Genomic DNA, 10,557 nt, shown 5'->3' with positions numbered 1-10,557 from the left:
TGTCCAGACTCCTGGCGGCCAGACCAGGTTTGTGGGGAGTCCGCAGGGGGAAACGGTGTTTGGAGGAACGGCCGCCGCTGTGGGCGGACAGCACCTCCTATTTTGGAGCAGGGAAGAGGATCGCGTGGCACCGAGGGGAAGGGAGCTGTCCCTGGGTTACCTGCCTCCCCCCTCGCCCCCGTCACCTTCCCGCGACCCTTCCCAGGAAGGCAGTCCCGGGGCGGGGGAGCAGATAGGAGGGGCGGACGGGCGGTTACCTCATCACCACCTCCCAGAGGCTCCGCGCCACCGGCTGCGGCGGAGACTAGGGAGACTTGGAGCGCCGGAGCGAGAAGAGGATAGAAGGACAAAGACGCCGAGAGGCAGCACAATCTGGCTCCTCTCCTTTGTGGAACCCGCGCCCCGAGGAAGTCGAACCCCGGCACCCGAGTCGCCGCCACCTCCTTCCTGCGCGCCGCGGGGTGGAGGCGGTGCCCGCTCAGCGTCGTTCGGCACTCTCCGGGCTTGGGCACCCGCCCGCCACCGTCGGCCCGCTCCGTGGTCAGCCTGCCCGTCTGCCGCCACCTCCGGAATCGACGAGGGGCGCGGCTGGGCCGGGGCGCACCGGCCCATGAGGCTGCCGGACGCGACAACGCGGGCCAGCCATGGGGGGCAGCCTGCGGGTGGCGGTGCTGGGCGCCCCGGGCGTGGGCAAAACGGCCATCATCCGCCAGTTCCTGTTCGGCGACTACCCTGAGCGCCACCGGCCCACTGATGGGCCACACCTCTACCGGCCTGCGGTGCTACTCGACGGCGCCGTCTACGACCTGAGCATCAGTGATGGAGACGGTGCTGGACCTGGTCCGAGCCCCAACGGCCCCGAGGTAGCGACTTGAGGGGAGAGCTAATTCGTGTGGCAGCCTGGGGGTGTGTACTAGTGTTGCAGGGGTTTCCTCACCCTTCCCCACCAGCCAGCCAAGAGGTGCCCAGGCCTGTGGCCCGGTGATGTTGCAGTGTTTTGTTTTTTCTCGCTTTGGGGGTGCCTCTGTCTTTACCCGGGTTTGCTGGTGGGTCTGGATCTGTGAGTGACAGAGCAGGGCAGCACTTCCGGAAAAGTGTGTTCCCAGCTCTGAGCAAGGCTGCAGTGGGAGGCATTGAGGCCAGACATACAGGTGTACTTCTGGGGGGAGGGAGTTCATTCTCACCTTGCTCCCTCATTCCTGTGACCTGAAACAAACACTAATTTAGTAATTTGTGCAAAGTCCATAACAGACCTCAAATCCTTGGTGCCAGATGACTTCCTGAGGTGAGGAGGGACTAACAAGCAACAGATTAGACAGGTCTTTGTGGAAACGGGGGTAGCATTTGGACCCAGCCAGAAAGCATAAGTGAAATTTTGGTTTTAAAAGGTGACAAGAGCATCATGTGTATGGGCAGGGAGGCCTAAACCATATGGCTGCTCACCTTCAGTGGGGTGGTGGGCCAGCAGGCACAGGGATGCAGCTGAGGACTTTGGAATTGGTATTGGAGGCAGTGGGAGCCAGTGAGGGCATCTAAGGGTGAGAGTGGCCTGAGTCAAGTTGAGTTTGTGAAAAGCTCAGCTGACAGCCTTCTGGTGGGAGGCGGCCAGAGACCTAGGGGAAAGGTAGGGCTGATGGCTGCCCTAGGCTCTAGGCATGGTTTGGAAATTTTTACCATGACAGTAGGGAATCAGAGAAGGGTGTGCATGGTGGAGGAACACATTTGGGGATGCGGTGATAGGGGCGGCCAAGGCCTAAGGAGAAACTCCTGTTCCCAGGAGCGGCCAGAGTCTAAAGGCTGGAGTTTGCAGGACACTGATGCCTTCGTACTCGTCTATGACATCTGCAGTCCCGACAGCTTCGACTATGTGAAGGCGCTGCGGCAGCGCATAGCTGAGAACAGGTGGGGTGTGCCTGTAAAAGTAGGGACTAGCAAACTTTTCCTATGGTGGGTGAGAAGGGGTCTCCTGCTGCTATGGACTGGGTCTTTGTTAGTGTTCTCTGGGGGTCTTCTCCAGTCATAGGGTCCCCAGGATTTTGTCTGATTCTTATCCTACTCCCAGACCCACAGGTGCACCCGAGGCTCCTATCCTGGTGGTAGGCAACAAGCGGGATCGGCAGCGTCTGCGCTTTGGACCTCGGCGCGCACTGGCTGCCTTGGTACGCAGGGACTGGCGCTGTGGCTACCTCGAGTGCTCCGCCAAGTACAACTGGCACGTGCTCCGTCTCTTCCGAGAGCTGTTGCGCTGCGCTTTAGTGCGAGCCCGCCCTGCACACCCAGCCCTGCGACTGCAGGGAGCACTGCACCCTGCACGCTGCACTCTCATGTGACCGACTTGTGCATCATGGCACACCTAGGGGGCTCAGATTGGATGACACTGTTCAACTTCTCTCCAATTGGATGGGGTGAATCTCCACCCTGCTTGGAAGAGGAAAATTCCAGTCTCCTGAGCTATAGGCCTTTCAAAGTAACTGAATTTTTCTGGGACCTCATTCAGACCGTCTGGATCCCACCAGATGGGAAGGACCTGGTTATGGCTCTACTGAAAGTTCCCAGATTGCCCTTGAGGCTTCAGTGAGCCAACTCTTTTCTTACACCCCTCACAGGGCAATAAAGGGCAAAGGGATTCAGGTAAACCTGACATTTCTGGAATGGGTAAATTTGGGGGTGGAGGTGGGAGGAGTGGCTGGAATTGAGCCACGAGGTCCAAATGGCAGGTCCAGTCTCCCAGCATATAATGAGGGCCCCCAAGATCGAGCACCTAAGAAGGAGACAGAAGTGTCTGCAGCAACTTTACTGTCAGAGATTGTGGGGAGGCTACAGGCCCCCAGGGCACGAACCCAGCCTGGCCTCCTCTAAGGCATTCAATAATATTAGTCATTAAATAGCAACGCTCACCCTCCACCTGGAATGTACAACAGCAGTCCCATTGTGCCATGTGGTCCCGAGAGGGCTGGTCCCATAAGGTCTGGTACCCAAGAGGCAGAAGGAGCTCCCTGATGCAGAGGGGTTAAGGCCACCAAGGAAAGGGAAAGGGAATGGGGCTTGGGGACAACTGGGCTAGTCCATCACATCCAGGAATCAGGCTCGGTCCTTGGGCTGACCGAGTGCAGGGCATGCCAGGCCCCAGGCTCTGTAGGTCCAGACAGGCGGCGGGGCCCCTGTGGCGTGGGAATGCGAGACGGCTTCCGGTCTGGCTGTGTGTCCATGCGGCCCCGGGCCCAGGTCCTCAAGGACTCAGAGCTAACAAGGGATGTCCCTGGTACACTGGGTGGCCCTACAAGAGCAGGGCAGGGGCTGCCCTCGTCAGAAGAACTAGATAAGGCTGGACCTAGGGGCCCAGGAAGCCCATTGGCTGTCCGGGCAGGGTCCCCAGGGGGGCCACACTTGCTACCCAAGACGCTGAGGGAAGAGGAGGAGGAACTGGAGGAACAGTAGGCTGAGTCGGGAGCTGGAGGATCTGGGGCTCGAGCAGGGTCAGGGTCAGGGCCAGGGGGGTTTCCACCAGTAGCAGCCTTGAGGGCACGGGCATTGGCCAGGAACTCCTCTTCCAGGCGCTGGAATAGCTGCTGCTCTTGCTGTGGGTCCAGCTGCAGAGGTGTGCGGAAGACGCTGGCAGGCGTTCCACCCAACTCCAGACCAGGGCTGGGAACCCGGGCTGGCCGGGGTGCTGCAGGGCTGCGGGCCCGGGGTGTCTGGGGGCTGCCCCTGCCTGAGTCACCGCCACCCCTGCCCCGGGACACCCATGAGTGCTGCCCTTCTTGGTCTCTGTGCACCAGCAGTACAGTGTGCTCCTCACGGCTCTGGCTCCGAGTACGGCGGGCAGGGCTGGGAGCCACTAATTGGGCCCCCCTGCCCCCAGAAGCCCCCCGGGGCTGACTCCTATCCAGCTGGTCTCGAGACTGGCTGCGAGGGGTTGGGGGCCTCCTTGGGGAAGCTGGGGGGCCTGTGGTCAGTCGTCGGCTGGGACGCTCCTTCCGAGGGCCAGTGCCTGGGTCATCACTGCGGGCACCAAGGGGACCACTCTGGGCTGAAGAGGCTGAAGAGTCACTGTCTCCTGAGTAACGGCGGGAGCGGGGGTGAGGGGGTAGCTGATCCCGGGGCCTGGGATAGGGAAACAAGAGAGGTGGGAGTATCAGAGCAGGAAGGGGTGTGAGCAGACCTGTGGTTGGCAGTCAGAGGACCTATGGCCAGAGGTATTGGTGGGAAGCTGTCAGGGGTATCTGTCTGCCCTGGGGACTTCCAGGGAGAAGTGAGACACCCCACAGCAGCTTCCTGTGGCCACTTGGGGCCCCACAGCCAGTGGAGGAAGCATGGCTCCTTGCCTCAGGCCTCCGGTCTCCCTTGGGCAGCCCAGGCCAGGAGGAAGTCAGGGTTGGACTGGCTGCCAGCCCGCCAAAGCCTGCCCCAGCTGTGTTGTTCGTTTGGTTGGGTTGTCATGGAGATGGGAAGCTGGGCCCCCACCCCCACCCACGGGAACTTTTCCCAGAGTGTGAGTCACTCTGGAGCGACAAGCTCAGAGTCTTATCATCAAAGCCAGCATAATGCTCACACCCCCACCTTCCAGACCCCTTACCCCCAACATCTTCCTGCTGCTCACCTGAGTGGGGTCTCAGGCCCCTCCTTAGAGCTTCGTAGACTAATGGGGGTCACCTCAGGCCGGGAGCCCCGACGATCACCCCCAGGGGCTGGGCTACTAGCTCGGGGACTGGGGGTGGGCGACCCCTTCTGGGGAGAGAAGGTCTGAGCCCTGGACTGGGGCAGGCGGTGGGCTACAGGGAGAGAGGATAGACAGGCAGACAGACGTGAGAGGCAGAGAAGTGCAGAGCCAACCCCCCTCCCCCACATCTGCCTGGACACTGACCAATGGAAGAACAGCGACATGGGTCATGCTTGTCCAGGTAGTGCTCCAGTGTGTCCCAGCCACCACCCACACGCACCATCACGTGGCTCCTCAGCACCTGCAGGACCCAGAGTGAGCCGATTATGGCCCTGTCCCCCTAGTCTGGCAGCCTCATGCTCCTGGCTGCCCCCATCTGGGGCAGCACCTGGACTCTTACCCGGACAAAGATGAGCAGACTGGAATCTCCCACTCGGTACTTTCCCTCTGAGACCTTTATCATGGGGAACTGGTCTGGGCAGGTGCATTGGCCTAGGATTTCCCTCACCTGAGACCAGAAAGCAGAGGTTGGAGGTCAGGGGTCAAAGCTCTCCTCCCCCAGCCCCAGAACATGAGGTCAGCTACTCCAGGGTCAGGAGGAAATGAGTTAGTTTGTAGGGAGAAGGGCAAAGAGACTGTTAGCCCATAGCACACATGCTGCACTTCACCTTTCACCAGCAGCCCTTTCTGATTCTTAGGGTTAAGAGCGGCTGTGGTCAGGCCCAATCTGGGCAGGGTCCCTGGGACCCTAAGCCTGGGGGAGCCATAGAGCCCTTCCTTACTCCTTCACCCAATTTTCAGTCAAGGAGGCTGAGGCACATGGAGCATGGGGGGCCCTGGCAGGGCATCAAGGTGGAGTGCCAAGGACACGTGGGCACACACACATCCCAACTTGCACGCACAGGCTCTGACGAGCCCAATGCTCGCGCCAGGCCTGGAGTTAGTTGCCAGGCTGGCTGTGTGGGCGGCCCACCCGCCTGCTTCCCCACCCGAGGTGGCGCCGGAGGAAATGAGCAGGTGGAGACTCAGCTGACCCAACCCAGGATGGGGGTGGGACACAACCTCTGCGCACCACCATCCGCCTACCCACCTCCAGAACGGGCACATCACAGCCCTGACCTCCTGATAAAACAGAAAGTATTGGCCTGGCCCGGGGAGGGGGGTGGGGTAGGGGGGTGGAGGGACACCTTACTCCTGAGAGAACAAGGAGGGAGCTAGGGACATGGGCCTCCTCCACTCAGAGTGGGGTTAATCTTGTTGCTCCAGAAAGAACTACCACTCCTACTGGCAGCAACTCAGGGCTGGCTTCCCTTGGAGGCTCACCAGGCACTTTCTGAGTACCTACTGTATGCCTGGCATCTTGCCCAGGCGTCCATGTCTCGTCTCAGTCAAGTGTCAGGCACCTACTCCATTGAGCACTGTGAGGGGGAGTGTGTCTGCCTAGCATCCGAATGCAGACCAAGTATACAATAGATGCTCAGATCCTGAGGCCTCCCTGGGAGAACTACTAATGCACAGAAATTAGGGAAGGGTCAGTGATCAAGTGAAAGTTCTGGCACAGCAGGGCTATGTGACCTCACGGAGCACCTCCCCGTCTCTGGACCCAGCCACCTCCTGGAGGCAACTATACACTTGTTACTCAACATGTACACCTGTACTGCCCTTTCCACAGACACCAGGGTGGCCCCAAGAGGGTCAGGGGTCAGTTGTAGGCACAAGCTCTAGTCTCTGTTGCCCCCAGTACACAGTCAGAACTCCGTAAGTGAGCATTTGCAGGTGTTACTGAGCTGTGCGCATGCACCTATGTAGGGACTCACCAGCTCATCAAGATTGCGTAGGTCACTGGGTGTCATGCGAGGCCCACGAGGGGGAACGCCAGTTGCAGCAGCAGCCTCAGCAGATTCCTCCCTGGAGTTCTCCCCGGTGGCAGGGGCATTGGGAGCTGGGGGTGTGGCACGAAGCTCACGCTCAATCTCTTGCTCAAACTGCACAAGACGGGGGGCAAGCAGGCCAAGGCGGGCCCCACGCCTTGCCACCTCCAGCAGGCACAGAACCACGCTCTTCTCATTCTTCCGAAGCACCAAGTCCTCGGTCTCGAACATGAGCACCTCAGGTACACCCAGCTCCGCGCGGCACCAGCCAATGAAAGTGGCCACATTGTCTCGGGCCATGAATGAGCCAGGTACCACACTGTGTGCCTGGAAGACCACACCTCGGGTCGGGCGGGCAGCAGCCAAGGCATGGGCAGCCTCAGTGACAGCATTGGCATGTTGGCACAGGGTCGTACCCGTGGCCAATCCTGCCAGGAAGCCATCACCACCACTAGGCAGCCCCAGGCTATACAAAGCATTGAGCCACTCTGCCAGGTCCTCCTTCATGGCCTCCACGTATGCCTCACTTGAACGGTACGGCCGCACGCTCTTGGCTGCCGAGCCAGCGATGCTAGCAACAGGGTCTGCCATGCCCGGGCCAGCCAAGTCACTGTGGGCAGGGACACAGGTCAGGATGACTGAGAAGATCCAGTGGTACTTACTACAGACTAAGCCGCTGACCACCTGTGCATGGGGTCAGGCTGAATGCCTGGGTTTTAGACTATGCCTCAGTTTCCTAATCTGTGAATAGGGACCTGTCTCATGGAACTCTATGGGATCATTATTATAAGCAACTAAATGGCCACAAAGTGTCCAGAACAAGCACTTTATTGGCTGTTTGGCTCTTTTTGAGGAGTCTGAAGGGTTAGCTGGGGCTTCCCTCCCACATAAGGAAATGCTCGCTGCCATTGCCCCCATTTTACAAGTGAAGAATTGAGTCCTATAGAGTCGAAACCCTAGCCGAATCCAAGTTTCAACACAGTCCCTCAGCCCCACTGATTAGATCCACAGCAAGCAAGAGGAGTTCAGGCCGCAACCTCCAGGAAGGGTTAATTTATTGCTCAGGGTTTAGGGGCTGGGACTATCCCAGCTCCTCTCTTAGACTCCCTCCTCCAAGGGCTGTGCCATTATAGCAGCGACAAAGTAACAGCGACAGGGGCCGAGCGCGCACACCAGGAGCTGCCCCGCGTCTTCCCTGCACTATCCACTCAAGTTTTGGTGGTATCTCCAAGTTGCAAATGAGGAAATTGAGGGCCAAGGAGAAGAAATGGGCCGTGGAACCTAGGAGCCCCGGGGGCACCTCGCTGGTGAACTCGGGGAGCCATCCCACAGTCAGTTGGACCGGGCCAGGCCCCGCCTCCTCCAAGAAGCCTTCCCAGTGCCCTGCCCAGGCGTGTGCGGGTCCCACATTCGGAATGGCCTCCACCCGGCCCCGCCTGTCCTCGGAGCCTTGGCCCAGAGAGGGTGCGGAGCCACCCAAGGTCACACAGCCCCGGGGAGCCCAGGCCGCTGCCGCCAGTACCCACCAAAATTAGTGCGCGCCGGACTGGAAGAACTAGGGGCTCCGCGCTCACCTGGCTCATCCCGCAGCACCGGGGGGCATCGCCCTGGCAGAGGCCGGGGCCGCCGCAGGGAGGCGCCGCCCGAGCCTCAGCAGATCCTGGCTCCGCCGCCAGCGCAGCCGCCGCCGCCGCGGCCTCCAAGCCCGCAGTCTCCGCCCCGCCTCCCTGGAATTCGGATCCGGCCCGGAGGGGGCGGGCGGGGCCACACGCTCTTAAAGGGGCCGCGTGGTTCCCGGACAGGCAGAGAGATATGGGGGAGGAGCTGGAATCTCCTGACGAGCCGCAGGCAGAGAACTAGGGGTCTCAGTGCGGAGACTACGCGGAGGGGGTCCAGCAGTCCCGGTCCTAGGCCACCCAGGATACTCTTCCCCCAGCCCCCGTACCCCGGAACGCGTGTCCTGACAAGCCCAGGCACTCGCTGTCGTCTGTCACCCTCTACTCTCCTTGGTCTACGGGGGAGGAGGATTGATTCTTCTTCATGACACCCCTTCCCCCAGCAGTGGCCTTCCCGGGCGGGCGGCACAGCCTGTTCCCAAAATGAACTCAGGAAGCGATAGGGGCCGGGGGCTGCAAAGTCACCTCCGGCCGGGGTGGACCTCCCCAGGTCAGATAACCGAGGCTGTCCCCGCCAATGACTGAGACCGTCCTCCCTGCAGTGCCGGCCAGCAGGGAGGGGGAGGACTGTTCGCAGTCACTGCCGCCCACTCCTTGCTCTGTGGACGCTCATTTTTAACCCTGAGGGCGGGGGACCCTTTTTATTGATGAGGACACTGAGGCTCAGAGGGGCAGACGGTGGCCAAGGTCAGTGTCTGATGCAGAGGCCCCGAGCACGTAGGGAGAGACTAGTCCGTGGCCACCAGGGCCTCCCCTGGGATTGGCCCAGGGGGACAGGGTTGGTTGTCAGGGTCTGCCAACGCAGCAGGGTTAAGCTCAGCTGCTTTCTTTACAAAGTTCAGAGTAGGGACCCAGAGGGAAATCCTGGCCCCTGCTGCCACAGGCTGGGCGGGGTTGCAGGCTGCCTGGGTGGGGCCAGTCTGGGGAAACTGCCAACAATGGTCAGCATGTAAGTTTAAAGCTCCCACTATGTGCTAGACTGGACCTTTCACGTGATGGGACTCATGGAGCCAGCTCTGAGGAACACAGAGCCATTTGGTGAAGCCTGAGCCCAAGCCACTGTGACTCTTATGGGAATATCCTCATTCAAGGATTAATAGCATTTACTGAGCACCTACTGTGTGCAGTTCAAACCAATCACTGTGGAAACCCTATACTGGGTCGATATAAGTCAGAACCAACTTGATGGCATGTGACAACTACACTGTGTGCCAGACCTACTGGTATCAAGTTGCTCACACCCAGCATTTTGTGGCGTCCCCAGGTTTTCCAAAGGGGCCCCATTCTCATCATAATACCCTGGACACAAGGGTGGGGTAAGTGCAGTTTCCCCACCCATCAGGACTGAAGAGGGAAGAGGCAGGTAGTAATGATGGATTCATGGCACCTACTGTGTGCTGAGTCTCTCAAGGTTCTGGAAACAGGTCTGAGGTCCTGGGACTGCAATTTTATTTTATTTTTTAATTTTAACCATTCAGGCATATATAATAACTTACACCTCCAAAGGACACATTCTGCAAGTCTGCTCCTGGCCACCAGCTCTTAGTCCTTCTCTTCTTAGACCATGAATCTAGAGTCCTCAGCCACTCCCCCTCTCCATGCCCCCATCTCTGCCTCCATCTCTGGCACTCCGGCTTCTCTGAATAAGGTCCCACATTCTGCTTTTGCGCTTCTCTTTTGATGGTCCTAGGGTCCTCTGTTTCTGGAATGTAAGATTAACCACTCCCCTTTTTTTGTTACAAAACTTCTACATTTATAATTGTGACAATTGCGATTAGTCATGATAACAATTATTCACTATTGAATCTTACGAATCTTATACCCATCTCTTTTCACCAGACCCATCCAGAAAAGATAACAGCTATTCAGTGGGGACTCTTTCTTTCCTCCCATACTCTTAAAGTCCCTCTCGAAACCTTGTAAGCCAGTCACTTAGTGCCTTTATTGCCCCCTTATTTTAGGTAGCCAATGTCTGAGTTGCCCATCCCTATCTACCCTGTGTACAGAGCAGATAGCATTGATACTTGATTTGAAGACTCTTTCCCTCTCTGTTGGTATTTAGAGTAACTACTGCTCAGGTTCATCATGAAGATGTATCTTCTGTCACTGTAGCTGTTCCAGTCTGCTTGTCCTTCCTAGTGGGAATGTCCCACCTCATAAGGTTCTGGATGGGACTCAGGATTCCACCTAAGGTCCTATACTCTGTAAAGGCTTTGCACAAGGCCTATTTCACTGGGCAAGTTGTAGAACCCCTTTGCGGTATTCCGATCAGTTATAGGCTGAATATGGGCTTACAAGTTTTCTCTGATCATGTTTCCCAACATTCCTTTCTATCCCACTCAAGTGTCTA

At 58.4% G+C, this 10,557-nt stretch overlaps 3 protein-coding genes across 4 annotated transcripts; 2 read left to right on the top strand and 1 right to left on the bottom strand.

The window, feature by feature from the left end:
- Window positions 1–644: 644 nt before the first annotated feature.
- On the top strand, window positions 645–2,330 carry RASL10A (RAS-like, family 10, member A). Its single transcript, XM_006869210.1, has 3 exons — window positions 645–863; window positions 1,778–1,902; window positions 2,063–2,330. The coding sequence occupies exons 1-3, from the start codon at window positions 645–647 to the stop codon at window positions 2,328–2,330; spliced, it is 612 nt and encodes a 203-aa protein (XP_006869272.1).
- A 738-nt stretch (window positions 2,331–3,068) lies between these two features.
- GAS2L1 (growth arrest-specific 2 like 1) lies at window positions 3,069–7,122 on the bottom strand. 2 transcript variants are annotated; one of them, XM_006869208.1, is made up of 5 exons: window positions 6,478–7,122; window positions 5,061–5,168; window positions 4,865–4,961; window positions 4,601–4,772; window positions 3,069–4,104 (listed from the first exon to the last, which is right to left on the bottom strand). In XM_006869208.1, exons 1-5 carry the CDS (start codon window positions 7,120–7,122, stop codon window positions 3,069–3,071), a joined length of 2,058 nt encoding a protein of 685 aa, XP_006869270.1. The 2 variants fall into 2 exon arrangements, with proteins under 2 accessions (XP_006869270.1, XP_006869271.1); XM_006869209.1 differs by having other exon boundaries at window positions 3,069–3,423.
- Window positions 7,123–7,769: 647 nt separating this feature from the next.
- Window positions 7,770–8,391, top strand: LOC102829866 (homeobox protein cut-like 1-like). Its single transcript, XM_006869303.1, has 2 exons — window positions 7,770–8,012; window positions 8,122–8,391. Exons 1-2 carry the CDS (start codon window positions 7,770–7,772, stop codon window positions 8,389–8,391), a joined length of 513 nt encoding a protein of 170 aa, XP_006869365.1.
- Window positions 8,392–10,557: the final 2,166 nt, after the last annotated feature.

Source organism: Chrysochloris asiatica, unplaced genomic scaffold (assembly GCF_000296735.1).
Source record: "Chrysochloris asiatica unplaced genomic scaffold, ChrAsi1.0 scaffold00128, whole genome shotgun sequence".
Lineage (NCBI taxonomy): Eukaryota > Metazoa > Chordata > Mammalia > Afrosoricida > Chrysochloridae > Chrysochloris > Chrysochloris asiatica.
The sequence above is the reverse complement of the archived record's forward strand: the minus strand, read 5'-3'. Positions and strand labels throughout refer to the sequence as shown.

Bases quoted from the DNA above. Each gene is read 5' to 3' on its own strand.
- RASL10A (XM_006869210.1), top strand. From the start codon at position 645: ATGGGGGGCAGCCTGCGGGTGGCGGTGCTGGGCGCCCCGGGCGTGGGC. The intron at 864-1,777 runs GTAGCGACTTGA...TCCTGTTCCCAG, and splicing joins CGAGCCCCAACGGCCCCGAG to GAGCGGCCAGAGTCTAAAGG. The intron at 1,903-2,062 runs GTGGGGTGTGCC...TCCTACTCCCAG, and splicing joins CAGCGCATAGCTGAGAACAG to ACCCACAGGTGCACCCGAGG.
- LOC102829866 (XM_006869303.1), top strand. From the start codon at position 7,770: ATGAGGAAATTGAGGGCCAAGGAGAAGAAATGGGCCGTGGAACCTAGG. The intron at 8,013-8,121 runs GTCACACAGCCC...CTCATCCCGCAG, and splicing joins AGGGTGCGGAGCCACCCAAG to CACCGGGGGGCATCGCCCTG.
- GAS2L1 (XM_006869208.1), bottom strand. From the start codon at position 7,122: ATGGCAGACCCTGTTGCTAGCATCGCTGGCTCGGCAGCCAAGAGCGTG. The intron at 4,962-5,060 runs GTAAGAGTCCAG...TGGGTCCTGCAG, and splicing joins GTCTGCTCATCTTTGTCCGG to GTGCTGAGGAGCCACGTGAT. The intron at 4,773-4,864 runs GTCAGTGTCCAG...CTCTCCCTGTAG, and splicing joins ATGTCGCTGTTCTTCCATTG to CCCACCGCCTGCCCCAGTCC.